The sequence below is a fragment of the Callithrix jacchus genome, chromosome 10 (assembly GCF_049354715.1).
Source record: "Callithrix jacchus isolate 240 chromosome 10, calJac240_pri, whole genome shotgun sequence".
Lineage (NCBI taxonomy): Eukaryota > Metazoa > Chordata > Mammalia > Primates > Cebidae > Callithrix > Callithrix jacchus.
In genome coordinates this window covers 64,038,291-64,063,507 of record NC_133511.1, presented here as the reverse complement: position 1 = coordinate 64,063,507, position 25,217 = coordinate 64,038,291, and the positions used below count along the sequence as shown (strand labels likewise).

General features: G+C 37.6%; 1 protein-coding gene across 5 annotated transcripts in view; it reads left to right on the top strand.

Annotated features, from left to right (window-relative positions):
* ACER3 (alkaline ceramidase 3) overlaps positions 1–25,217 on the top strand; it is a 204,996-nt gene that overhangs the window by 69,824 nt on the left and 109,955 nt on the right. For all 5 annotated transcript variants that reach the window (XR_013523230.1, XR_013523229.1, XM_078340158.1 and 2 more), the window contains exon 2: positions 22,343–22,453. Coding sequence is in view for 2 of the 5 variants with exons in the window: in XM_002754801.7 (XP_002754847.1) it covers positions 22,343–22,453 (111 nt within the window). In the remaining 3 variants the exon portion in view is untranslated. The remainder of the gene's footprint in view (positions 1–22,342; positions 22,454–25,217) is intronic.

Genomic DNA, 25,217 nt, shown 5'->3' with positions numbered 1-25,217 from the left:
TGGTTCTCTTTCATATTGTTTGCAATAAGGATGACTGTTAAACTCATGTGCACATTAAATAATATGTGTGTATGTGATTTTCTTGAGTGCTTTCATTGTTTTTACCTTGATTTTTGACTGTTCAGATTTACAAGATTATTTTTAAGTTGAATAAAATAAACCAATAAGTCTGGGCACGGTGGCTCACACCTGTAATTCCAGCACTTTGGGAGACCAGGGCAGGTGGATCACTTGAGGTAGGAGTTCGAGACCAGCCTGACCAACACAGCGAAATCTGGTCTCTACCAAAAAATACAGAAATTAGCCCAGCGTGCTGGTGTGTCCTTATAGTCCCAGTTACTTGAGAGACTGAGGCAGGAGAATCGCTTGAACCCAGGAGGGAGAGCTTGCAGTGAGCCAAGATCCCACCACTGCACTCCAGCCTGGGTGACACAGTGAGATCCTGTCTCAAAAAATAAACAAATAATAACCCAATAAGTTCCAGTTTTATAAAGCTATTGTTGCTTGTCATTATATATAAATTATAATTTTAACCAAATGCAGTGGCTTATGCCTGCAGTCCCAGCACTCTGGGAGGTCAAGGCAGGTAGATCACTTGAGGTCAAGAGTTAGAGATCAGCCTGGCAAACATGGTGAAGCCCTGTCTCTACTGGAAATACAAAAATTAACTGGGCATGTTGTTGCACGCCTGTCCCAGCTACTCAGGAGGCTGAGGCAGGAGAATCACTTGAACCTGGAAGGTGGAGGTTGCAGTGAGCCAAGATTGTGCCACTATACTCCAGCCTGGCAGTAGAGCATGACTCCATCTCAAAAAATAATAATATGATTGTATATTTAGAAAACCCCATCATCTCAGCCCCAAATCTCCTAAAGATAATAAGCAACTTCAGCAAAGTCTTAGGATACAAAATCATTGTGCAAAAATCACAAGCATTCCTATGCACCAATAATAGACAAACAGAGAACCAAATCATTAGTGAACTCCCATTCACAATTGCTACAAAGAGAATAAAATACCTCAGAATACAACTTACAAGTGATGTGAAGGACCTCTTTGAGGAGAACTATACACCACTGCTCAAGGAAATAAGAGAGGACACAAAAAAATGGAAAAACATTTTATGTTCATAGATAGGATGATTCAATATCTTGAAAATTGCTATACTGTCCAAAGTAATTTAGAGATTCAATGCTATTCCCATCAAGCTACCATTGACTTTCTTCACAGAATTAGGAAAAATGACTTTAAATTTCATATGAAACCAAGAAAGAGCCCGTATAGCCAAGAAAATCCTAAGCAAAAAGAACAAAGCTGGAGGCATCATGCTACCTGACTTGAAACTATGCTATAAGGCTACAGTAACCAAAACAGCATTGTACTGGTACCAAAACAGATATATAAACCAATGGAACAGAACAGAGGCCTCAGAAATAATACCACACATCTACAACCATCTGATCTTTAACAGACCTGACAAAAGCAAGCAACGGGGAAAGGATTCCCTATTTAATAAATGGTGTTGGGAAAACTGGCTAGCCATATGCGGAAAACTGAAACTAGACCCCTTCCTTACATTTTATACAAAAATTAACTCAAGATGGATTAAAGATTTAAACGTAAGACCTAAAACTCTAAAAACCTTAGAAGAAAACTTAGGCAGTGCCATTCAGTACATAGGCATGGGCAAAGATTTCACGTCGAAAACACCAAAAGCAATGGCAACAAAAGCCAAAATTGACAAATGGGATCTAATTAAACTAAAGAGCTTTTGCACAGCAAAAGAAACTATCATCAGAATGAACAGGCAACCTACAGAACATGAGACAATTTTGCAATCTATTCATCTGGCAAAAAGCTAATATCCAGAATCTACAAAGAACTTAAACAAATTTACAAAAGAAAAAAAAACCATCAAAAAGCGGGCAAAGGATATGAGCAGACACTTTTCAAAAGAAGACATTTATGTGGCCAAAAAACATGAAAAAAAAGCCCATCATCACTGGTCATTAGAGAAATGCAAATCAAAACCACAATGAGATACCATCTCATGACACTTAGAATGATGATAATTAAAAAGTCAAAAAACAACAGATGCTGGAAAGGATGTGGAGAAATAGGAATGCTTTTACACTGTCGGTGGAAGTGTAAATTAAATCAACCATTGTGGAAGAAAGTGTGGCAATTCCTCAAGGATCTAGAACTATACCATTTGACCCAGCAATCCCATTACTGGGTATACACCCAAAGGATTATAAATCATTCTTTAAAGACACATGCACACATATTTTCACTGTAGCACTATTCAAAATAGCAAAGACTTGGAACCAACTCAGATGCCCATCAATGATAGACTGGATAAAGAAAATGTGGCACATATACACTAAAGAATACTATACAGCCATAAAAAGGAATGACTTCATGTCCTTTGCTGGGACATGGATGAAGCTGGAAACCATCATTCTCTGCAAACTAACACAGGAGCAGAAAACCAAATACCACATGTTCTCACTCATAAGTGGAAGTTGAACAATGAGAACATATGGACATAGGGAGGGGAACATCACACATCAGGGCCTGTCAGGGAGTGGGGGTCAAGGAGAGGGATAGCATTAGGAGAAATACCTAATGTAGATGATGGGTTGAGGGGTGCAGCAAACCATCATGGCACATGTATAACTATGTAACAAACCTGCATGTTCTGCACATATATCCCAGAACTTAATATATAATAATAATAAATAAATGAATAATAATTGTCACAGATGGGTCTTTGAGAAACTGTTTATTAATACTTTTTTAAAAAAGACTACATATAATCCAATTAATCTATTATTTTTTCTAACATGGTTATAGACTGTATATTTTTCTAAAATATTTCACCCTATTAGAATAAAACTGTTTTGTCTCATTATAGAATAAACTCTTTAAAAGAGAACTAACATATATTCCTTTCTTACTCAATTCACTTTTGCAATATTTCATCATAATGGTAGGTATTATGCCTAATCTACAGAGGAGAAAATTAAGGCTCAAGGTGGTTAAATAAACTGAAAAACATTTCGCAAAATAAAATGTACCATTAATAAACAAAATAATAAACATATAAATAGTTCAGTAACCCAGAGAAATATAAATTAAAACAATAATAATATATAATTTTCCATCTTTTAAATAAGACATTGTATTGTTCAATGTTACTAAAGTTAATATGTGAACCAATCACATATAATACTGCTAATAGGATTATAATTGGTTCAACCATTCTGGAAAGTGGTTTGGTTTTACATGTAATGTACCCACAAATATAATGATTAAGTAAAGTGATTATTATATGGTAAAACATTATGCTGCCATCAAAATGAGATTTTCAAAGATTATTAAATTATATGGATGAATACTTATGTGATTATAGGAAAATCAGAAACAATGACCATTTTTTCTGATGAAAATTGTTTATAGTTATTAAGATTACTCTCTACAGTCTCTGCTACTGTTACCCTATTCAGACCCCAAGAGAGGGTTCTTGGATCTTGCACAAGAAATAATTCTGAGCAAGTCCATGTGAATTGAAAGCAAGTTGATTAAGAAAGTAAAGGAATAAAAGAATGGCTTCTCCATGGGCAGAGCAGCCCTGAGGACTGCTGGTTGGCTATTTTTATGGTTATTTATTAATTATTTGCCAAATAAAGAGTGAATTATTCATGAGTTTTCCAGGAAAGGGGCAGGCAATTCCTGGGACTGAGGGCTCCTCCCCTTTCTAGACTATATAGGGTAACTTCCAGATGTTGCCATGGCATTTGCAAACTGTCATGACACTGGTGATAGTGTCTTTTAGCATATGAATGCATTATAATTAGCATATGATTAGCAGTGCCAGGACCAGAGGTCACTTTTTTTTGCCATCTTGGTTTTGGTGGATTTTGGCTAGCTTCTTTATCAGCCAAAATCCAGTCCTGCTGACCTCTATCTGGTCCTGTGACTAATACCTAACCTCCTGAGAATTCAGCTCAGCAGGCTTCAGCCTCATTTTACCCAGCCACTATTCAAGATAGAGTTGCTCTGGTTCAAATGCCTCTGACACTACCATATGGTGTTTCATGTCTGGTACCGTCTGCCTCATCTGTCTTTTTCTTCTTACGCTATAGAACAGCTTTCTCTCATTCATTATATACTTAGCCTAAATATGGAAGCCTCAGCTTTAGCTTTACACTGCCTTCAGTACAAGTATCAAAAAAGTGTCATTTTTATTTGAGTCCTAATTCTAATTTTTTAGACAAAGAATCTGGGATTAGTGTGAGATTTGGCAAGCAGAGTGAGGGAATGGGGAAGGTCTTATAATTTGCTGCCTACCCAAATAGAGGCTAAGGAGAAAATTCTTAAAAGGAAGCTGGGCAGTTTCTCTAAGAAGAGATTCACTCTAAGAATTCATCCTGTGAACATAATAAAATATATGAACAAATAAATATTTTTAAGAATGTTGTAATGGTTGTATAATGTCTCCCCAAAGTTCATATCTATCAAGAACCTCAGAATGTGACCTTAATTGAAAATAAGGTCTTCACTGATATATTGATAATTAAGGATCTTGAGATTAAATCTACTGGAATTAGAGTATTTCTTAAGTTTAGTGATTAATATCCTTAGAAGAAAACACAGTGACATAGAAGACAGCAAGGTGAGGAATGCCAAAGATTGCTAGCAAGCACCTGAAGCTGAGAGAGAAGCATAGCATAATTTTTCCTTCAGGGGCTATAGAAGGAACTACCCCTGCTGACACATTGATTTCTAACTTTAGGCATCCTGAATAGTAAGAAAATGAATTTTTGTTTGTTTATTTGAGACAGTCTTGCTCTGTCACCCAGGCTGGAGTGCAGTGATGAGATCTCACCTTACTGTAACCTCCAACTCTCTGTTTCAAGTGATTCTCCTGCCTCAGCCTCCCGAGTAGCTGGGATTACAGGCACGCATCACCACACCCAGCTAATTTTTATATTTTTAGTATAGACAGGGATTCACCATGTTGGCCAGGGTGGTCTTGATATCTTGACCTCATGATCTGCCCGCCTCAGCCTCCCAAAGTGCTGGGATTACAGTCTTGAGCCACTGTGCCTGGCTAATGAATTGATTTTTTTAAGTCATCCATTTTGTGGTAATTTGTTATGGCAACCCTAGGAAATTAATACAGATGGTTTATAGTATTGTTTTTTTCTGGTGTGAAAACTTGAAAATAACATAATTATCTGCCAATAAGGGATTAAACAAATTATAACATATCCATACAATGTAATACTGTGTGTTCATTTTTAAGAAATGGTGATCTCTATTTATAGATTAAAGATGACAACGACATACTGTTTTCAAAAAGGTTACAGAACCAAGATCACTAATTTTTGGAAATCCTGAGTCTTGGTCTGAGTAACGTGGAGGCAGTGCAGTTGTCAGAAAAAAATATTTTTTTCCTCTTGTGTTTATATAATAAAGAGCTGTTTGAAAAACATTTTTTGCATGTATTTAGGCAATTGAGGAAATTTTTATGCCATCTTATGACAATAAATCCTAAAAATATTCTATTGTTAGCAGTGGAAGAGATCCAAGTTACTGGCAGTGAATCCATACGGTCCACAGCAACTTCAGTCCTTGCCTCCTCAGAAGACAGAATTCAACTGAGGGCCACAAAGCATAAAGGGACACAGGCAATTTTCAGAGCAGGAGTGGAAGTTTATTTAAAAGGTTGTAGAATAGGAAAGAAAGGAAAATTTGCTTGAAAGAGATGCAAGCAAATGCCTGAAGATTCAAGAGAAGAGAGGAAAAGAAGACAGATAGAAAAAAAAAGACCCTTTAACTTTGATCCGAGCACTTTTTGGTCTGACCTCTTTCCCGTGATTCTTCCCTTAGGGTGGGTTTTCTCATGTCCAGTGCTTTCCTTACCTTTTGGAATTGAGCACATGCAGTGTGTTCAGGGAGTTATACACATGCCCACCCGAGGCTTTCTTCACTTTTCTGGTGGAGTGTGCCCGCCCCCACAGAATCATACTTCACCTTATTTTTTTGGAGACAGAGTCTTACTCTGTCACCCAGGCTGGAGTGCAGTGGCGTAATCTTGGCTCACTGCAAACTCCGTCCCCAGGTTCAAGCAATTCTCCTGCCTCAGCCTCCTGAGTAGCTGGGATTACAGGTTCCTGCCACTGCGCCTGGCTAATTTTTGTATTTTTAGTAGAGATGGGGTTTCAACATCTTGGTCAGGCTGTTCTTGAACTCCTGACCTCTTGATCCACCTGCCTCGGCCTCCCAAAGTGTTGGGATTACAGGTGTGAGCCACTGCGCTCGGCCTACCATTTTTGTCTCTTAACAGATACCCAAGAAGTTGCTTCTCCCTGGGGTCTATATTCAATTAATATTTTGATGTTAACAGGTGTGGACCATCTGGAAATGGCCTCTCACTGGTGCACCCACTGCCTAGAGAGGCAATGCGGTAATTGCTGAACTATCATCTGACATTTGTAGTGGGTGCAGGGAGAGCCCTCTTCTACCTGACTCATGTCTAACTACCTGTAACAGTATTAGTCCATTTTCACACTTCTATAAATAAATACCTGAGACTGGGTAATTTATAAAGAAAAGAGGTTTAATTGACTCACAGTTTCCTGGGGTTCAGGAAACTTACAGTCATGGAAGAAGGCAAAGGGGAAGTAAACTTGGACCTTTACACATGGCAGCAGGAGAGAGAGTGTGTGCAAGTGCAGGAAAAACTACCATTTATAAAACCATCAAATCTTGTAAGAATTCACTCACTGTCACAAGAACAGCATGTGGGAAACTGCCCGCATAATCCAATCACCTCGCACCAGGTCCCTCAACGTCTGGGGATTACAATTCAAGGTGAGATTTGGGTGGGGACACAAAACTTAATTGTATCAAATATAAAAGGTATATTTTGTGAGATTTTAAGTAATCAATCATCTGTATTTTTAACAATTAAGGTTAAGTTAGTCTAAATTTAAAATGCATTTTTAAAGGGCTTATACATTCATGATTTTTGACTGATTCATTTCAATTCTAAGTAAATGAAGAGCAAATGAAAAATTATACTGAAGTTTGGGGTGAAGGATGAATCTGTTAAATTAATTTTGGGGAAAAGAATGACTTCATTACATTATAACGTAACCACATCTAAAATAATATCTATTAGATTTTCAATATCTGCACTCTTGAAAAATTGGTACTAGTTTAATTTGCATGAGGGCAGTCTGTCTGGTTTTCTTTTGTATTCCTTTATAGTGCCTTTTGTAGTAGATGATCAGTGAGTATTTGCTATTGAATGAATATAAGGCCACTGCCCTCAAGAAATATAACTGAGGAGATAAGTCAGAAGTATCAGTTGATCAGATTTAGTGAAGAGATCTTTCTATGCAAGGCAGTCTGTGCTAAATGCCAGGTGAGAGGTTAGAATGGTAAGTGCTGTAAGAAGAGTGGTCGTTTTCAGTAGGATGATTAGCAAAAATTCACCAAATGTAGGTAGGATTTGAGTTAGGCCCTGAAAGAAGTTTCAGTTAAAGTGGAGAAAAAGAAGGGATTATCTAAATAACCATTTTCAGATTATGTCATTTCAATAATGCCTCTTCATTCCTGAGCATAGTTTGGAAACTTTCCTTTTTGACCTTCAGATAAATAAAAAATGTTCATTTCACCAAATATTTCTCTAGGGATTGCAAGACCCGATTACTTCCCTTGTTCTTCTCTGGCTCATGTCTTCATCATGCTTATCTGTTTTAAATCTTTCTCACTATTGGTTGCTCATCTTTGATCCTTCTCCAAAGCAGCATTTTAGACTTATAAATGCCCTTGTATGGAGTCTTTTCCCTCTCCTGTAACCTCCATTTTGTTAGGCGAGAGTTTACTACTAAGCCGTAGCTGATATGGAGCTCCCAAGTTCTTCTTTTAGCTCTTTACCTCTGTGTACTTGGCCTTTTTTCCCAAACCTACAATGTACTTCCTCTTGAATTTAATATGAACATTTCCATTTTTACTAGGTCCTAATGATCAGCACAGGCTCTGCTCAGTGAATGTGGATTCCAGCAAACTGAAGACAAAAAGCCCAGACCTCTAGATGAAATGTTTCACCATACACTTACTTAGACTGGAGGTCTTCCAGAAGCCATCTGCACAATTTCCCCTTTGCCCAGGAAATATTTCTGGGTAATACTGGCGGTTTAAAAATATGTTTAGTAATAACATGCAATAAAGTGAACATATAATGTATATTTTTTAAAATAATGTGAAAAAACTGATTTTCCTAAATTAAATATTTTTGAAATTATTATATGTATTCCAAAGAAAATAGAATGACTTAGGCCAGCCACAATGGCTCATGCCTGTAATCCTGGCGCACTTCAGGGGGCCAAGTTTGGAGGCTCATTTGAGTTTAGGAGTTTGAGACCAGCCTGAGCAACATAATGATATCTCGTCCCTAAAAAAGAAAAAACAAACAAACAAAATATATATAATTGGCCAGGCCCAGTGTCTCATGCCTGTAATCTAAGCACTTTGGGAGGCCAAGGCAGGAGGATTGCTTGAGTCTAGTTTAAGACCAGCATGAGCAACATAATGAGACCTCGTCTCCACACACAAAAAACTTTTTTTAATTAGCCAGGAGTTGTGGCATGTGCCTGTAATCCCAACTACACAGGAGGCTGAGGTGGGAGGATCACTTGAGCCCAAGAGCCCAAGAGGCCCAAGAGCCATGATTTTGCCACTGAACTCACCCTGTGTGACAGAGCAAGACCCTGTCTCAAAAAGAAAAAAAAAAAAAATGACTCTTGTAGTAATAAAAATACTGCACTTCTGCATATCTGTTTTTATCTTTCAAGGCATAGCTTAAGTGTTATCTTCTTACTGAAGCCCATCTTGGATTCTCTCCCTCTCCCTAAGTGTGTTGGGTTTCTTTGTACTCTTTGTTCCTATCGCTCTCTTTTGCTAGTTGTTTACCTATCTGTCTTTTCCACTACATTTATATATAATATTTCAGGATAGGAACCAAGGTTATTCACTTGTTAATTTTTCTTCTAGCTCCCAGCTTAGCGCCTTGCCCATAGAAAATAATAAAATGTTTGTCAAATTGAATTACGTTTGTGTTTATCATTTTTTAAAGTAAGACATACTTGTATTGGTTTCCTGTTTTTTTTCCCTTCTGATATCTATCTTAATTTAAAGCAACTTGAAGGAGCCCCTTGTACTGTAATATATATTTATGATGGTTATTTTTTTTCTTTAAGCTTAGTGAGCACCAGAGTACCCTATAACTTTCTTTGTTACTGGCTTGGATTAGAAGGCAAACCTTCTCCCTTCTGGTAACTGTTCTTGAGCTGGTGCAAGTACCAAGACAATTCCCAGATTGAACCTTTTTTTAGGTTTTGGCGTACATGTGCAGAACATGCAAGATAGTTGCATAGGTACACACATGGCAGTGTGTTTTGCTACCTTCCTCCTTTGCTACCTGCGGATTCACTCTAGTGACTGTTTCTTTTGCCGTGCAGAAGCTGTGGAGTTTGATTAGGTCCCATTTGTCTATTTTGGCTTTTGTTGCCAATGTTTTTGGTGTTTTGCTCATGAAGTCCCTCCCCTTCATCCACATTTGGCATTTTGCCCCAGGCTATCCATCCCCAGCTCTCCACCCCGCTGTCCCTCCCCTGTTCCCCACAATAGACCCCAGTGTGTAGTACTCCCTTCCCTGTGTCCATGTGTTCTCATTTTTCCTCACCCGCCTATGAGTGAGAATATGCAGTATTTCATTTTCTGTTCTTGTGTCAGTTTGCTGAGAATGATGTCCTCCAGATTCATCCATGTCCCTACAAAGGACACGAACTCATCGTTTTTTATTGCTGCATAGTATTCCATGGTGTATATGTGCCACATTTTCCCAGTCCAGTCTATCATCCATGGGCATTTGGGTTGGTTCCAGGTCTTTGCTATTGTAAACAGTGCTGCAATGAACATTCGTGTGCATGTGTCCTTATAGTAGAACGATTTATAGTCCTTTGGATATATACCCAGTAATGGGATTGCTGGGTCAAATGGAATTTCTATTTCTAAGGCCTTGAGGAATCGCCACACTGTCTTCCACAATGGTTGAACTAATTTACACTCCCACCAACAGTGTAAAAGTGTTCCTATTTCTCCACATCCTCTCCAGCATCTGTTGTCTCCAGATTTTTTAATGATCGCTATTCTAACTGGCGTGAGATGGTATCTCAATGTGGTTTTGATTTGCATCTCTCTAATGACCAGTGATGATGAGCATTTTTTCATATGTTTGTTGGCCTCATGTATGCCTTCTTTTGTAAAGTGTCTGTTCATATCCTTTGCCCATTTTTGAATGGGCTTGTTTGTTTTTTTCCTGTAAATCTGTTTGAGTTCTTTGTAAATTCTGGATATCAGCCCTCTGTCAGATGGGTAAACTGCAAACATTTTTTCGCATTCTGTTGGTTGCGGATTCACTCTGGTGACTGTTTCTTTTGCCGTGCAGAAGCTGTGGAGTTTGATTAGGTCCCATTTGTCTATTTTGGCTTTTGTTGCCAATGTTTTTGGTGTTTTGCTCATGAAGGCCTTGCCTACTCCTATGTCCTGAATGGTTTTGCCTAGATTTTCTTCTAGGGTTTTTATGGTGCCAGGTCTTATGTTTAAGTCTTTAATCCATCTGGAGTTAATTTTAATGTAAGGTGTCAGGAAGGAGTCCAGTTTCTGCTTTCTGCACATGGCTAGCCAGTTTTCCCAACACCATTTATTAAACACGGAATCCTTTCCTCATTGCTTGTTTTTGTCAGGTTTATCAAAGATCGTATGGTTGTAGATATGTTGTGTTGCCTCTGAGACCTCTGTTCTGTTCCATTGGTCTATATCTCTGTTTTGGTACCAGTATCATGCTGTTTTGACTACTGTAGCCTTGCAGTATAGTTTGAAGTCCGGTAGTGTGATGCCTCCCGCTGTGTTCTTTTTGCTTAGAATTGACTTGGCTATGCAGGCTCTCTTTTGGTTCCATATGAAGTTCAAGGTGGTTTTTTTCCAGATTCAAGAGTACATATGCAGGTTTGTTATGTAGACATTAATTCTTAACACAGCAAGATTATGGAAGTTCCTATATAATAGTCTATGGATCTTTCTCGTATCAAATAATCTTTATATATGTTATTTGGTCATATTTATCATTTTAAATTATTTAAATAATTTAAATATAATTGTTTTTACCCATTTTTCAGGTTAAAAAACTAAGGCTTAAGCATAAATTAGTTGCCTAAGTTCACCTAGCTAGAAGGTGGTAGTAGATATGAACACATTGATGCCTACTTTAAATTGTGGAGATGAATTTAGATGATCTCCCTCTTCTTCCAGCTCTGAAGTCTCTCAAGCTCTGGGAACGTTTAGCATTATTTGAACATCTTCATAATCAGTAAAATATTTGGCAAAATGAACTTGCATTGGGGAAAGTGCTGGGTTGCTTTCAGGCTCAAATCCGTTACAGCCTTCTTCTAGCTCATTTGCTAACTGTGCAGGAGGGCTTTTTACAGTGGCAATGAAGCAATATAGATCACTTTTTCAGCTTTACTAGGTTTTAATGCCTTTTTTTTTTTCCAATCTTTAACTCTGGGTGATGGTTTTACAGTTGTAAATACAGCTGAGCTCTATATTGTCTATCTAGTCACCTCAGAGCTTTATATATTCAGACAAATGTTGGAAAACTATTTAGATTGTGGAGCACACTGGCTCCATCAACCGTCATCTGAGAAAACACCTTCCCACTGTATCTTCATACCCTTTTGCACATTGTGGTTTTCCCTAAACTTACTTTCTTATATTTTTGATTTTTGAGTTTTTTTTTCGATTGCCAAAAGATAAATTTACCTATTAAGAAATCATGAAATTACTGTAATGTTGTCAATCTTGTCTGTAATTTACATTTAAAGGAGAATCTGTTTGGGGATATAAAAATATCATAGTTTTCAAAAATCTAAATCTATATTGAAATAAGACTCTCTCTAGGAAAAAATTTAAAAAAATATTTTAGTACACTATTGTGTGGTGTGTGAATGTCTAGTTTTGATTTCCAGAATATAGTTTTTTTTTTGTTTTGCTTTGTTTTTTGAGACGGAATTTCGCTCTTGTTACCTAGGCTGGAGTGCAATGGCGTGATCTCGGCTCACCGCAACCTCCACCTCCTGGGTTCAGGCAATTCTCCTGCCTCAGCCTCCTGAGTAGCTGGGATTACAGGCACGTACCACCATGCCAGCTAATTTTTTGTATTTTTAATAGAGACGGGGTTTCACCATGTTGACCAGGATGGTCTTGATCTCTTGACCTCGTGATCCACCTGCCTTGACCTCCCAAAGTGCTGGGATTACAGGCTTCAGCCACCGCGCCCGGCCAGAATAGAAATGTTAACTGAATTTCTGGAACCAGTTAACTTAAAACCCAATTAAACTCTTAGTAGAAATAATTTTATTTTCTATTATTCATCTTTTTGAGTACTTCGATTTTCAATTATAAAGGCAATATAGCCACATTGTAGAAAATATGGAAGAAAAAAAGGGAGAAAATATCCATTATTTAACGAGCTTAAATGTTTATTCTTAATTTCTTGATTAGGGAACCCTCACCAATTATAGTTTTTCCAAGTCATGATTGATGAAAACATAGTTTAATAATTGTGCTAGTCATCAATTTATTACTTCTTAGCTCTGAGTTCACCATTCATTGCATGGTTGGTGAAAATGGACCTGAGCCTTTTGAGTATTTTCCTTTGACAGCTGGCTGGATGTTAGACTTTGTCAGTAGATGGCGCTAGAGAGACGTTGCGAGAGGAAGAGATTTTCCTTCCTGGTTTTGGTATACTGGCTTGGCAACTCTCTAGCGCCAGGTCTTGTGGTCCAAGTGGCTTAACAGTCTCTGGCTCCTACAATGCTGAGGCTTCCCCAGTGCCCAGCTCTTAAAGCTTGGTCATCTTCTGATATCAGGCTATTGCAGAACGTGACAGTCAGCAGCACCTAGTGGTCAGTAGCTTCTCCAGCCCACCCGCCTCCCCACTCTGTGTGATTAGCTTTAGCTGACACCCTGGAGGACAGATTTCCGATCAGTAGGTTTTCAGCAAGCTCTGCCAGTATAGCATCACAGCAACTTCTCTGCTATTCAGTGAACCATGGTCATGCCTTTTCCAACAAGGTCTGCATCTCAGCCTTGGGGAAACCTCTTTTTTTTTTTTGAGTTGGAGTTTCGCCCTTGTTACCCAGGCTGGAGTGCAATGGCGTGATCTCGGCTCACCGCAATCTCCGCCTCCTGGGTTCAGGCAATTCTCCTGCCTCAGCCTCCCGAGTAGCTAGGATAACAGGCACGCGCCACCATGCCCAGCTAATTTTTTGTATTTTTAGTAGAGACGGGGTTTCACCATGTTGACCGGGATGGTCTCGATCTCTCGACCTTGTGATCCACCCGTCTCGGCCTCCCAAAGTGCTGGGATTACAGGCTTGAGCCACCGCGCCCGGCCTGGGAAACCTCTTTTTTAATGTTCTATCTCAGCCTTAGGGGTAGTAGCTGCTCCTTACATCTGCTATTCCTTTATTCTCCTTACTCTTATAAGTTAATATAATAATTATCTATTCAAATTACTCTGGTTTATCTTTTCTGATTGAACTCTGACTTAACCCCCCCCCCTTTTTTTTTAAGACAGGGTCTTGCTCTGTCATACAGGCTGGAGTGCAGTGGTGTGATCATAACTCACTGCAGCCTCAAATCTCCCAAGCTCAAGTGATCCTCACTCCTCATCCTTCTGAGCAGCTGGGATCATGGGCAAGTGCCACTATGACTGGCTAATTTAAAAACTTTTTTTTGTAGCAACGGGTTCTCTTTGTGTTGCCCAGGCTGGTGTTGAACTCCTGGGCTCAAGCAATCCTCCCACCTTGGCTTTCCAAAGTGCTGGGATTATAGCCATTATCCACAATGCCTGGGCTGAAACCTTTTTTTTACCAAAAGTTTTAAGTCCATGATCATTTTACATGCATTAGTTTTGCTTAGTCAAATTAAATTAGCTAACATTTATAGCTATATGAGCTAAATTGCTTATTTACAAAACAATTACATATCTATTATTCTTTAAATCAGCTTTTAAAAAATAACCTTTTATTCTTTCTTCCTGACTTTATAGTCTTACTTGATTTATCATTTTTTTTGCCTTTGTAGTTAATCCTTTTCATGTCCTATTTAAAAAAATAATTGCCTCTCCAAGGTAATAAAGATATTCTCCCATATTTTCTTCTGAAAGTTTTATTGTTTTACCTTTTACATTTAGATCTATAGTACATCTAGAATTTATTTTTAATTAAAAATTTTTAATTGTTTATCAAATTGGGCAGCCCCTGAACCGGAATGGGTTCAGAGAAACTCCCATCTGGAATTTATTTTTGTGTAAGGAGTGTGAACCTGGGATCCAGATTAAGTTTTTTCCTATATAAATATGCAGTTGATCATCCAGTATCCTGTATTGAAAAGACCATCCTTTCCCTAATACACTGCAGGGTTATGTTTGTCATAAATCAGGTGACAGTGAATGTTAGTATGTTCCTATAATCTTACCTGTTCTATTTAACCTTGTTAATAGGCCTTGATAACTAGTAGTGAAAATACTCCAGGTTTGTTGTTACTCAAGATTGTCTTGGCTCTTTTTGACCTTTTGTATTTCATACAAAGTTTAGAATCAGCTTTTCAGTTTGTACCCAAACCATTTGGGAGTTTTATTAGTATTATGCCTTATACATCAGATTTATTCCTAGATATGTGATGTGTTTTAATGCTATTGTAAATTATATCTGTAACATCAAAGCTGCAATTATAGGTTCAACTTGTCAGTCTGACCCAGGAATCAAAAAATGTTACTAATAATATGTTTACTTAGCTTTATAGAGAGATACAGTGGGTATAGCATGTTCATTTGATCTGGAGGTCCAATTGCTACCCAGATATATAGCATGAAGTATAAAGAAAGAATTCTTCTAGGATCTAGGTGAAAAAAAGCAAGTCTAAAAGGGAAAAATTTAAACTGCTTCAAACTTCATAGTAACAGCCAGTCTGGAAGACAACAGCACAATACTTACAAACTTTTGAAGGAAAAGGGGATCACAATATTGTAATTTTTGTTTTTGTTTTGTTTTCTATTGTATTTTGTTTTGAGACAGGGTCTTGCTGTTGCCCAGGCTGGAGTGCAGTGGCACAATCACAGCTTACTGCAACCTGTATCTCCTGGGCTAAAGCAATCCTTTCACCTCAGCTGCTAAATTTTTTACATTTTTTAGAGACAAGGTCTCCCTATGTTGCCCAGGCTGGTCTCGAACTCCTGGGCTCAAGCAGTCCTCCCACCTCAGCCTCCCAAAGTGTTGGGATTACAGGCACAAGCCATTGTACCCAGGTAACGAAAACATTTTATAGCTGTCATTTTTTTAGTATAACGACAAAGGCAATATTCTCAAGAACTTGAAAACTCAGAGACCGGGTGTGGTGGCTCATGCCTGTAATCCCAACACTTGGAGAGGCTGGGGCAGATGGATCACCTGAGGTCAGGAGTTCGAGAGCAGCCTGGCCAATGTGGTGAAACCCCTTCTCTACTAAAGACACAAAAATTTGCCAGGTGTGGTGGCGTATGCTTATAATCCCAGCTACTCGGGAGGCTTAGGCAGGAGACTTGCATGAACCTGGGAGGCGGAGGTTACAATGAGCCAAGATCATGCTGTTGCAGTCCAGCCTGGGCAACAAGAGTGAAACTCCATCTCAAAAAAAAAAAAAAAAGGAAAAGAAAAGTCAGAGAATACAGTACCTATAAATCTTTGAAACAACCATGAAGATGGATGATGAAATATAAACAATTAAAACTTGATTAAAAAGAGAGATAAAATAGGAAAAGAAATGCCATGGGGAAGAGACTAGAGGTAGGTACTGTAGCTGTTAAAATACGGAACAGAGGCTAAAAACAAAGATGAAATATAGAATTACCATATGACCTAGGAATTTCACTCCTGGTTATATATACCCAAGAGAATTGAAAACATATGTCCATACAAAAACATGTATGTGAAATTTTAAAGCAGCATTATTTGTAATAACCAAAAAGTGGAAAAATCCAAACAACCAACTGACGAATATGTAAACAAAATGTGGTATATCCAGACAATGGACTATTAATAGGCAATAAAAAAGAATGTGTTCTAGATATATACTACATGGATGAACCCTGAAAACAGTATGCTAAATGAAGCTACACAGACAAAAAAGACTATATATTGTATACTTTCATTTGTATAAAATGTCCAGAATAGTCAAATCTCTAGAGAGAGAAAGTAGATTAGTTGTTGTCAGGGGCTATGGGAAGGCGGTGATAGAGAGTGACTGCTGATGGGTCTGGGGTTTCTTTTGGGGCTGATGAGAATTTTCTAAAATCAAATAGCAGTAATAAGTCTAAATATGTTAAAAAAAAAAAACCTGAATTGTTCATGTTAAAAGGGTGAATTTTCTGGTATTTTTTTAAAAAAGAAGAAAAAATAAGCATGGAAAATGTGGTTTGCAGAACAAAACATAGATCCTTGGGCCTTGCACAGTGACTCACACCTATAATTCCAGTGCTTGGGAGGCTCAGGCAAGAGGATCACTTGAGGCCAGGAATCTGAGATCAGCCTGGGCAACATGGGGAAACCCATTTCTGTAAAAATTAAAAAAAAAAAAATTTCTGCCTGTGGTGGTGCATATCTGTCATCCCAGCTTCTCCGGAGACTGAGGTGAGAGGATTGCTTGAGCCCAGGAGATTGAGGCTGCAGTGAGCCGTGATCGTGCCACTGTTCCCCAGCCTGGGCAAAAAAGCAAGACTCTGTCTCAAAACAAACAATCAAACAAGAAAGCAAAAAATGTATCTCTTTGATAACATGAAACATAAACTACTTGACAATGTGGAAATTACTAATAAAAATCAGTAAGTAAGGCAGAAGAGGTGGGAGAAAATTTAAGACTGAATTTCTTCATGTTTCACAGCAAGGAAGCATTTGCTACAAAAATTAAACATGTAAAAATCAGGACTGTAATCTTTTTAGTAGTTTTCATATTCAGTTTCTCTTTCTTTTGTTAAATTTAGGTATTTTTAATTCTTTCCTATAAAACTTTGTCTTTTCTTTCTTAATTCGTCCATCCATTCATCTCTTTCTGTACATGTTAAGCTTAGCAAACATTAATGATAACAATTTCTGGGCTTTGGAATATTTAATTATTTAACTCTTCTTATACTTTTTTTTGAATTGCTTAAATTTTTTTTAAATTTAAGGTCATTTATTTAAATTTAAGGTCAAGAGTGAGGTCATTCTAAAATAAATAGTCTGCCATTTACTATACCTATCATTAAATGTAAAAAGTAAGAAGCACATAATTTTTTGAGTAATACCAGAGGATAAAAGAGAAACTTCTACCTGAGAGGTGTAAGCAAGCATACATGCATGAGTATATATTATTTTTACCAGACTTTACTGAATACCTGCTGTGTCCTTAGTAATGTGCCAAATGATAGGATAAAAGGAAGAATAAGAAATGATTTCTCATAGTTATAGCTGATAGTCTAATAAAGCAGTTTACTTGTTTGTTTGTTTTTTGTTTTTTTGTTTTGAGACATGGTCTCGTTATGTTGCCAGTCTGGTTTTGAACTCTTGGAATCAAGAGATCCTCCTGCCTTGGCCTCCTAAAGTACTGCGGTTACAGGTGTGAGTCACTACATCCAGCCTTACATTTTTTGACAGCTTTAATTTTAGAATGTTTGCTCTATAATAAGTAGAAATCTGCTTCTTTACCTTCATTGATTTTAATTCCTATATTTTAGAATCATAACCAGCCTCATTAACCTTTAGCTTAAAAATCCTTCAGATATTTGAAGATAGCAGTCTTTCCATTCCTTATATGTTGTGTTTTATTTATTTAGTAAATTATGCCTTTATATTAGTCTCTACTCTGAATGCTTTAATGTTTGTTTTGTTTAGGTTGCCACAAATTAAAGGAGAAGCTGAATTAAAGAAGATAAAAGTAGGACGACCACTATCTAGCTCTTTCCATTTTTACCTCTAAGTACTACTTCGAGGTGTAGTATATTGAGCTTTTCCTACCAGAATAGCCTACTGTCATCTTTCTGTCTTTGGAACTTTCTCTCAGGGTTGTCCTTACTCTTTCTAACAATACTGTATTTGTGGTTTGCAATGGACATTTCAGCTAAATTTAATACTATCTGTATATTTGGGCATGCTTCCATTGCTTTATCTTAGTCATCAGTAAAGATTTTCATTACTTTGAATCTTAGGCAAAATATTCAACAACTCCTACAGGTTTACTTAAAGCTATTGATAACTGCTGTTTGGATATATAACTCTCAATCTGTCTGGCTCCCCACCTTACATTTTCATACTCCATTTGGGCAAATTACTTTATTCTTTGTACAGTTTGGAATTCATTTAATACATTCTGAGTAAAATACTCTGATATAATTTTTAAAACATTATTATTAATAAGCACCCTCTGTGTGAACAATGTGCTGGTACATCTAGTGAGAATAACATTGGTTGTAAGGACAGATAGACCTGTAATAAAATCTTGCCTCTACCTTTTGCTTATAGTGAGAACTTGGAATTGTATACTGTTACTGTTTATTTTTAATAGGGACAATAATACTTCACAAGATTGGTTGTGAGAAGCAAGTAAGATAGCACATGTAAAATATAAAGTTCAGTACCTGGTACTTACTAGCCTCAGCAGGTTTTTCTTTCTTTCTCTCCTTTCAGGGTCTAGCTCAAATCTTATTATATCTATGAAACTATTCTTAATGATCTTACTCCCTTTCCTAAATGGTTTCTGTATTAATTTTTATTTTATCAAAGCAATACATTAAAAAGTAGATAAAAATCTAGATAATGCTAAATAACTAACAAAACCAGAAGACAGTGCTCTTCCCCAACCCTTCTTTCCTTCCTGCTGTCCAATTCTAGTCCCCAGAAGCAAAATTAAAAACAAACCCAAAAAACCCAGCTTGATTGAGGTAATTGGTATACAAAACAGACTGTACCCTATTTAAAGTGTACACATTAAATTTTGACATTTGGTTTATACCTGTGAAACCATCACAAGCAAGATAGAATATGTCCTTCACCTCCAAGTTTTATTTTATTCCTTTGTGAGTCCTCCTTCTCCATTAAACTGTGCCACCATTTCTCCCCCAGCAACCGCCGATCTGCTTTCTGTCACTGTAGATTAGTTTGCATTTTCTAGCCTTTTATATGAACTGTTTTAGTCTTGGTCTGCTAATTCTAATATCTGCTCTGGGTTGATTTCAATTGATTATTTTCCTCATGGACCATGTTTCCTGCTTTTTTGTAAGCCTGGTAATCTTTGATTGGATACGAGGTAGTGTGCTTTGCTAGGTGCTGAATAATTTTTGTATTACTATAAATAGTCTTGAATTTTGTTCTGGAATTCATGAAGCTACTGGGAAACAGTTTGATCCTTTTGGATTTTGCTTTTGTGATTTGTTAGATACATCAAGAACAGGGTTCAGTCTAGTACTAGCTATTACCTATTACTGAGGCCAGGCCTTCTTGATTGCTTTATTCAATGTCCAGCAAGATACAAATTTTATTATTTCAGCTTGTGGGAATAGGCACTGTTTCTGGCTATGTGTGAGCACCTGGTACTGTTCCCTCTAATATTTTCACTATGGTTCTTTCCTGGCTTTAGGTAGTTTGCTCATATATATCTGTTGACCAGTCTTCTGCTGAATAGTTAGGGGGCCCTTTATAGATTTCCTGAGTGCTTTCTCTCTGAAGTTGTCTCTCATGTACTGTAGCCCATGAAATCTAGTCACCTTGGTCTTCCTGAACTCTCCACTTTGTTTCCTCATCAGGGAGCCTCATCAGGCTCCCCCTAGATACTCCATCCTTATGCTGCGGCTTGAGTACTCCAGGCTGTAAGTTAGGGGCAATCATAGGGGCCTCCATTTGTTTCTTGGTTTCTTGGGAATCGTTGCCTGATGTCTGTTGTCTTGAAAATAGTTGTTTCATATATTTTGTCTCCCCTCCCCTCCCCTTCCCACTTCGCCTCTCTTCTCCTGATTTCAGGTAAGAGGATAAATCTGGTTCTTGTTTCTTCATCTTGTGTGGAAACAGAAGTCTGACAATAACTATGTATGTATGTATGTATGTATAGAATTGAGTCTCACTATGTTGCTCAGGCTGCTCTAGAACTCCTGGGCTCAAGCAATCCTCCCACCTTAGCCTTCTGAAGTGCTAGGATTACAAGTGTGAACCATTGCCCCTGGGCAGCTGTTTATTTTTTTAATAATTTGGCTCCAGGTTTCTAAATAACTATATTATAGTGCTATTTCTGGATCTGTAAATTTAAGATATTGTCTGTTGTCTTCTAGTTATGGTGGTTTGGGATTTTGCTTTTCTATACCATCCCTGCTTTCTCCACTATATTTTCTCAATAAAGTCAGAGCATAGTTTTTTTTTATTAAATAAGTGGTTAGGCTGTAACATCAATAATATCAACATGGCTATATAAATAATGTGCGCTGCTAAGCCAAATAGTGTACTCTATGGTAATATAACTTTCTGTGTAGACTACTAAAAATACAAAAATTACCTGGGCATGATGCAGCACCTGTGTTCCCAGCTACTCAGGAGGCTGAGGCAGGAGAATCTCTTGAACCAAGAAGGCAGAGGTTGCAGTGAGCTGAGATCATGCCATTGCACTCCATCCTGGGCAACAGAGGGAGACTCTGTATTTAAAAAAAAATCACCAAAAATTTGTCCACAGAAAATACATGGGGCTAATATTAATATTCCTTATAGAAAAAGTAGCAAAGGGCATGAAATACATTTTATAAGAAAAATACAGATGGCCCTTAAGAACTTAAAATTATACCCATTCTCATTCATTGTAAAAGAAAGAACTATGCGTCCATGTTTTCTTTCACTACTTTTTGGGCCAATAGATGTGTTTATTTTTTGACTTGGCAATCTCATTTTTGTATATCTATTTTACAGATGTACCTGCACTTGTAAATATGTATGGCTCTTCATTGCAGTATTGCATGTGATAGTAAGAATGGGAAATAACCTGAATGTTTACAGTAACAGAGGACTGGTTGAATGAGCTATAGTACAGCTTTTCCAACACTTCTCTCAAATGCCCACTGGCATTTTTTTTTGTTTACAAATTTTTAAATTTATCAAATTGTCTGTCCTTTTCTTTTTTCTTCTTAGAAATTTCTTTCCTGCAGTTCTTGGTTCTTCTGCCGCAATTTGGACTGTGTGGTCTCTTGTCCTTTTGCAGTCTTGAGCCTTTTCTTTACCTCTCTCCTGTGTTTCAGCCCAGGTTTCTTAGCACTCGTGTCATCTTTTCTCATGGTTAATTTCCTTGTTTGAGGTCATTACATTCTACAGTTGATTCTAGAGAAAATATATATGTTGTAAGTATATTATTTTAATCATTGACTGTTTGAAAATGTGTTCCTTTAACTTCTCAGTTAATTGATTATTTGTCTTGATATTAGCGTCTCTGCTGAAAATCGTTCTTTTGAAATTTGGAAAATATTGTGCCACTTTATTCTAATCAGAATCAAATTTATAAACAAAAAAAATGCCATTTCTTTCTCCATTTTACCTACTTATATCTTCTATTGGGGTTTTTACTATTCATTTGCTATTCATGTTTGCACTTTGTTTTTGTGAAGACAGGAGCAAAGATCAAATAAAGATCCATTAATTAAGCCTCCTATGTTTTACTAGAAACAGAAACTAGAAATTAAAACATTACTAGAAAAATGAAATGTTAAAGATACATACAAAATGTAAACTGCAATTTGTTTCTTTTTTTATCCCAGTGACAAAATTAAGCCAATTATATATTCATTTTGTCATACTGCATGCATGGACCAGTTTCAGTGCATCGGTGTAGGCTGCCTTCCCCAACTCATTTTTTACTGTATCTCTGAGGTTCTTCCTGAGATCCTTTCCCTGCTTGTCATCAGAACTTAGAATTTCCTTTAGTGGGTTTGCTGGTGGAAAATTTTTAGTTTCATTTGTCCGAAAGTATCTTTATTTTGTTTGGATTATTGTAAGACATTTTTGGTGAGTACAGAATTTTTTTTTCAGCACCTTGAAAATATCTTCCCAATGTCTTTCTGAGAAGTTACTTGTTTAATTATTGTAAAAGGCTACATGCATGTATCTTTATTTATTAAGTGTTGTTAATTAACCTAAAATATCTTCTTGTGTTTTTCTCTTAAAGGGAATACAGTGAGTAACCTGATCATGATTATACCTCCAATGTTTGGTGCAATTCAGAGTGTTAGAGATGGTCTGGAAAAACGGTACATTGCTTCTTATTTAGCACTCACAGGTATGTATAACACTATATCTAAAGAAATGTACAGTATTCAAATGGTCCATTTTTCTCATTCATTTCTAAAAGCAGTTTTCAATTTTGTGGTATTACATAACTTGAATATATTCTGAAGCTTCTTAGTTAAAACTCCAAAAACCTTGCCAGTGAATTGAACTGCACTTTGAATAAAATATTTTAGAACTTTGGAAATATTTTAGGCATACAAAAAATAGAGATAATATAACATATACCCACATATCTTACTACCCAGCTTGTCAGATCCTAACAGTTTATAATATTTGTTTCAGATATTTTTATTTTTTAAGGTAATTACTAGAGGTAAACTTGAAACTCCTTTGTATTCCTGCCTGATTGTATCCCCCTCAGCCTCACAGTCCATCCCCTAAGAGCTAACCTCAATCCTAAATTTGATGCTTATCATTTTCTCACGTTTTCATGTTTATAGTATGTGTGTATATAGCCTTAAAAGTATACATAGTATAGTTTTGCATAGTTTTAAACCTTTTGGAAAGGATGCCATCTAACCTTTTGTGATTTATATGTGTTCTACTTGTCTGTGAGGTGGAGGATTGTGTCTTAATCATTTTTACATCCCCAATTGTCTGGCAGTTTAGTGGTCCTCAATAAGTACTAGATGGATGGGTAAATCAGCTATACCAGAGCCTAATGTAGTTAAATCACTTCTGCCTTTTGTCATGTTCTTTTATCATCATAATAAAGAAAGAATACCAAATAAAGTGGATTCTTTCTAGTAGTTTCTTTTTTTCCTTTTCTATTCTTTTTTTCTTTTTTGAGACAGAGTCTCACTCTGTCACCCAGGCTGGAGTGCAGTGGTACAGTCTCAGCTCACTGCAGCCTCAACCTCCCAGGCACAAGCAATCCTCCTACCTTCACCTCCCAAGTAGCCGGGACCACAGGCATATGCCACCATGCCTGGCTAATTTTTGTACTTTTTTGTAGAGACAGTATTTCGCCATGTTGCCCAGACTAATCTCAAATTTCTGAGATTAAACAATCCTCCTGCCCTATTTCTTTTTTATAACTCTCTAAAGGCCCTTTTTTTTTTCCTGTTAGTGAGTATTTCCACATTGACAGAAAGGACTTCTAATTATTCCAAAACTGTAAGCTATAGTGAATCATGTCAGATTCTATTTTAGATTATTTATTAGATATGAGAGACTTTAATTTCAGAATCTGTTACTCATATGCATTTTAAGAAAGTTACTTGATTTATCTTCAAAAGGAAGATAATCTAAGTCTACAAACTTATCCCTTTGCTTTTTTCTTGGGTGTTTTCATGATGTTTATAAAACATAAATCACAATCAGTAATGACAATAAGAATAAAAAGATTTAAGGTACTTCTAATTGCCGTAGCATAATGGCAGCCTCCTAAATTAGAGTTTGTCCACTTACTCTCTCACAAAACCATACATATTAATAAGGAAAACAAGTAGAACTACATACAACCCACACTTTCAGCCTTACTAGGAGAAAGAATATTATGAAATTCAATTTATTTTAAAATAAGAAATAAACACCAGATGACAACAGAACTGTTTTCAGTGATTCAGACTTGGAGATGTTTGAAAAACTATATGGAAAAGAGAAGAGAGAACTCAAGGGCCTAATTCTGACAAAAATAGCAATAGAAAGATAAAACTCCACAATAAAGGCAGAATCTAGGAAAGCCATCTAAGATCTGGTGGATCACAGTACTATCTAAAGGTAAAAGACCTGAAAGTCTGTCAGACCTAAGGTGGCAGTTTTAGAAAGGCATTACTTCTAGGAAAAAGATAAGTAGAAAAGGGGAGGTGCCTTTGGAGATATGTTAGTGAGAGGAAAGAAGAAAGTTTGGGAGAATTAAGATTCTATGGAAGCTATCTGGGAAAGAGGACCAAATAGGAACAGCTCTGGTCTGCAGCTCCCAGCAAGATTGACACAGAAGGTGGGTGATTCCTGCATTTCCAACTGAGGTACCCAGTTCAACTCATCGGGACCGGTTGGATAGTGGGTGTAGCCCATGGAGAGCGAGCCAAAACAGGATGGGGTGCTGTCTCACTCTAGAAGTGCAAGGGGTCAGGGGATTTCCCTTTCCTAGCCAAGGGAAGCTACAAGAGACTGTACCAGGAAAAATGGTGCATTCCGGTTCAGATACTCTGCATTACCCATGGTCTTCACAACCGGCATACCAGGAGATTCTCTCTCATGCCTGGCTTGGCAGGTCCCACCTGCACAGAGCCCAAGAAGCTAAAATCCACTGGCTTGAAATGATTGCTGCTAGCACAGCAGTCTGAGGTTGGCCTGGGATGTCAGCTTGGTGTGGGAAGGGGCATCCGCCATTGCGGAGGATTAAATAGGTGGTTTCACCCTCACAATGCAAACAAAGCCACCAGGAAATTTGAACTGGGTGGAGCCCACCACAGCTCCCTGGGACAGAGCACCTGAGGGAAGGGGTAGCTGTGGGTGCAGCTTCAGCAGACTTAAATGCCCCTGACTGACAGCTCTGAAGAGAGCAGCAGTTCTCCCAGCACAGTGTTCAAGCTCTGATAAGGGACAGACTGCCTCCTCAAGTGAGTCCCTGACCCTCATGTATCCGGACTGGTAGATACCTCCCAGTACAGGCCGACAGACACCTCATACAGGAGAGCTCTGGTTAGCATCTGGTGGGTGCCCCTCCGTGATGAACCTTCCAGAGGTAGGAACAGGCAGCAATCCTTGTTGTTCTACAGCCTCTGTTAGTGATATCCAGGCAAATT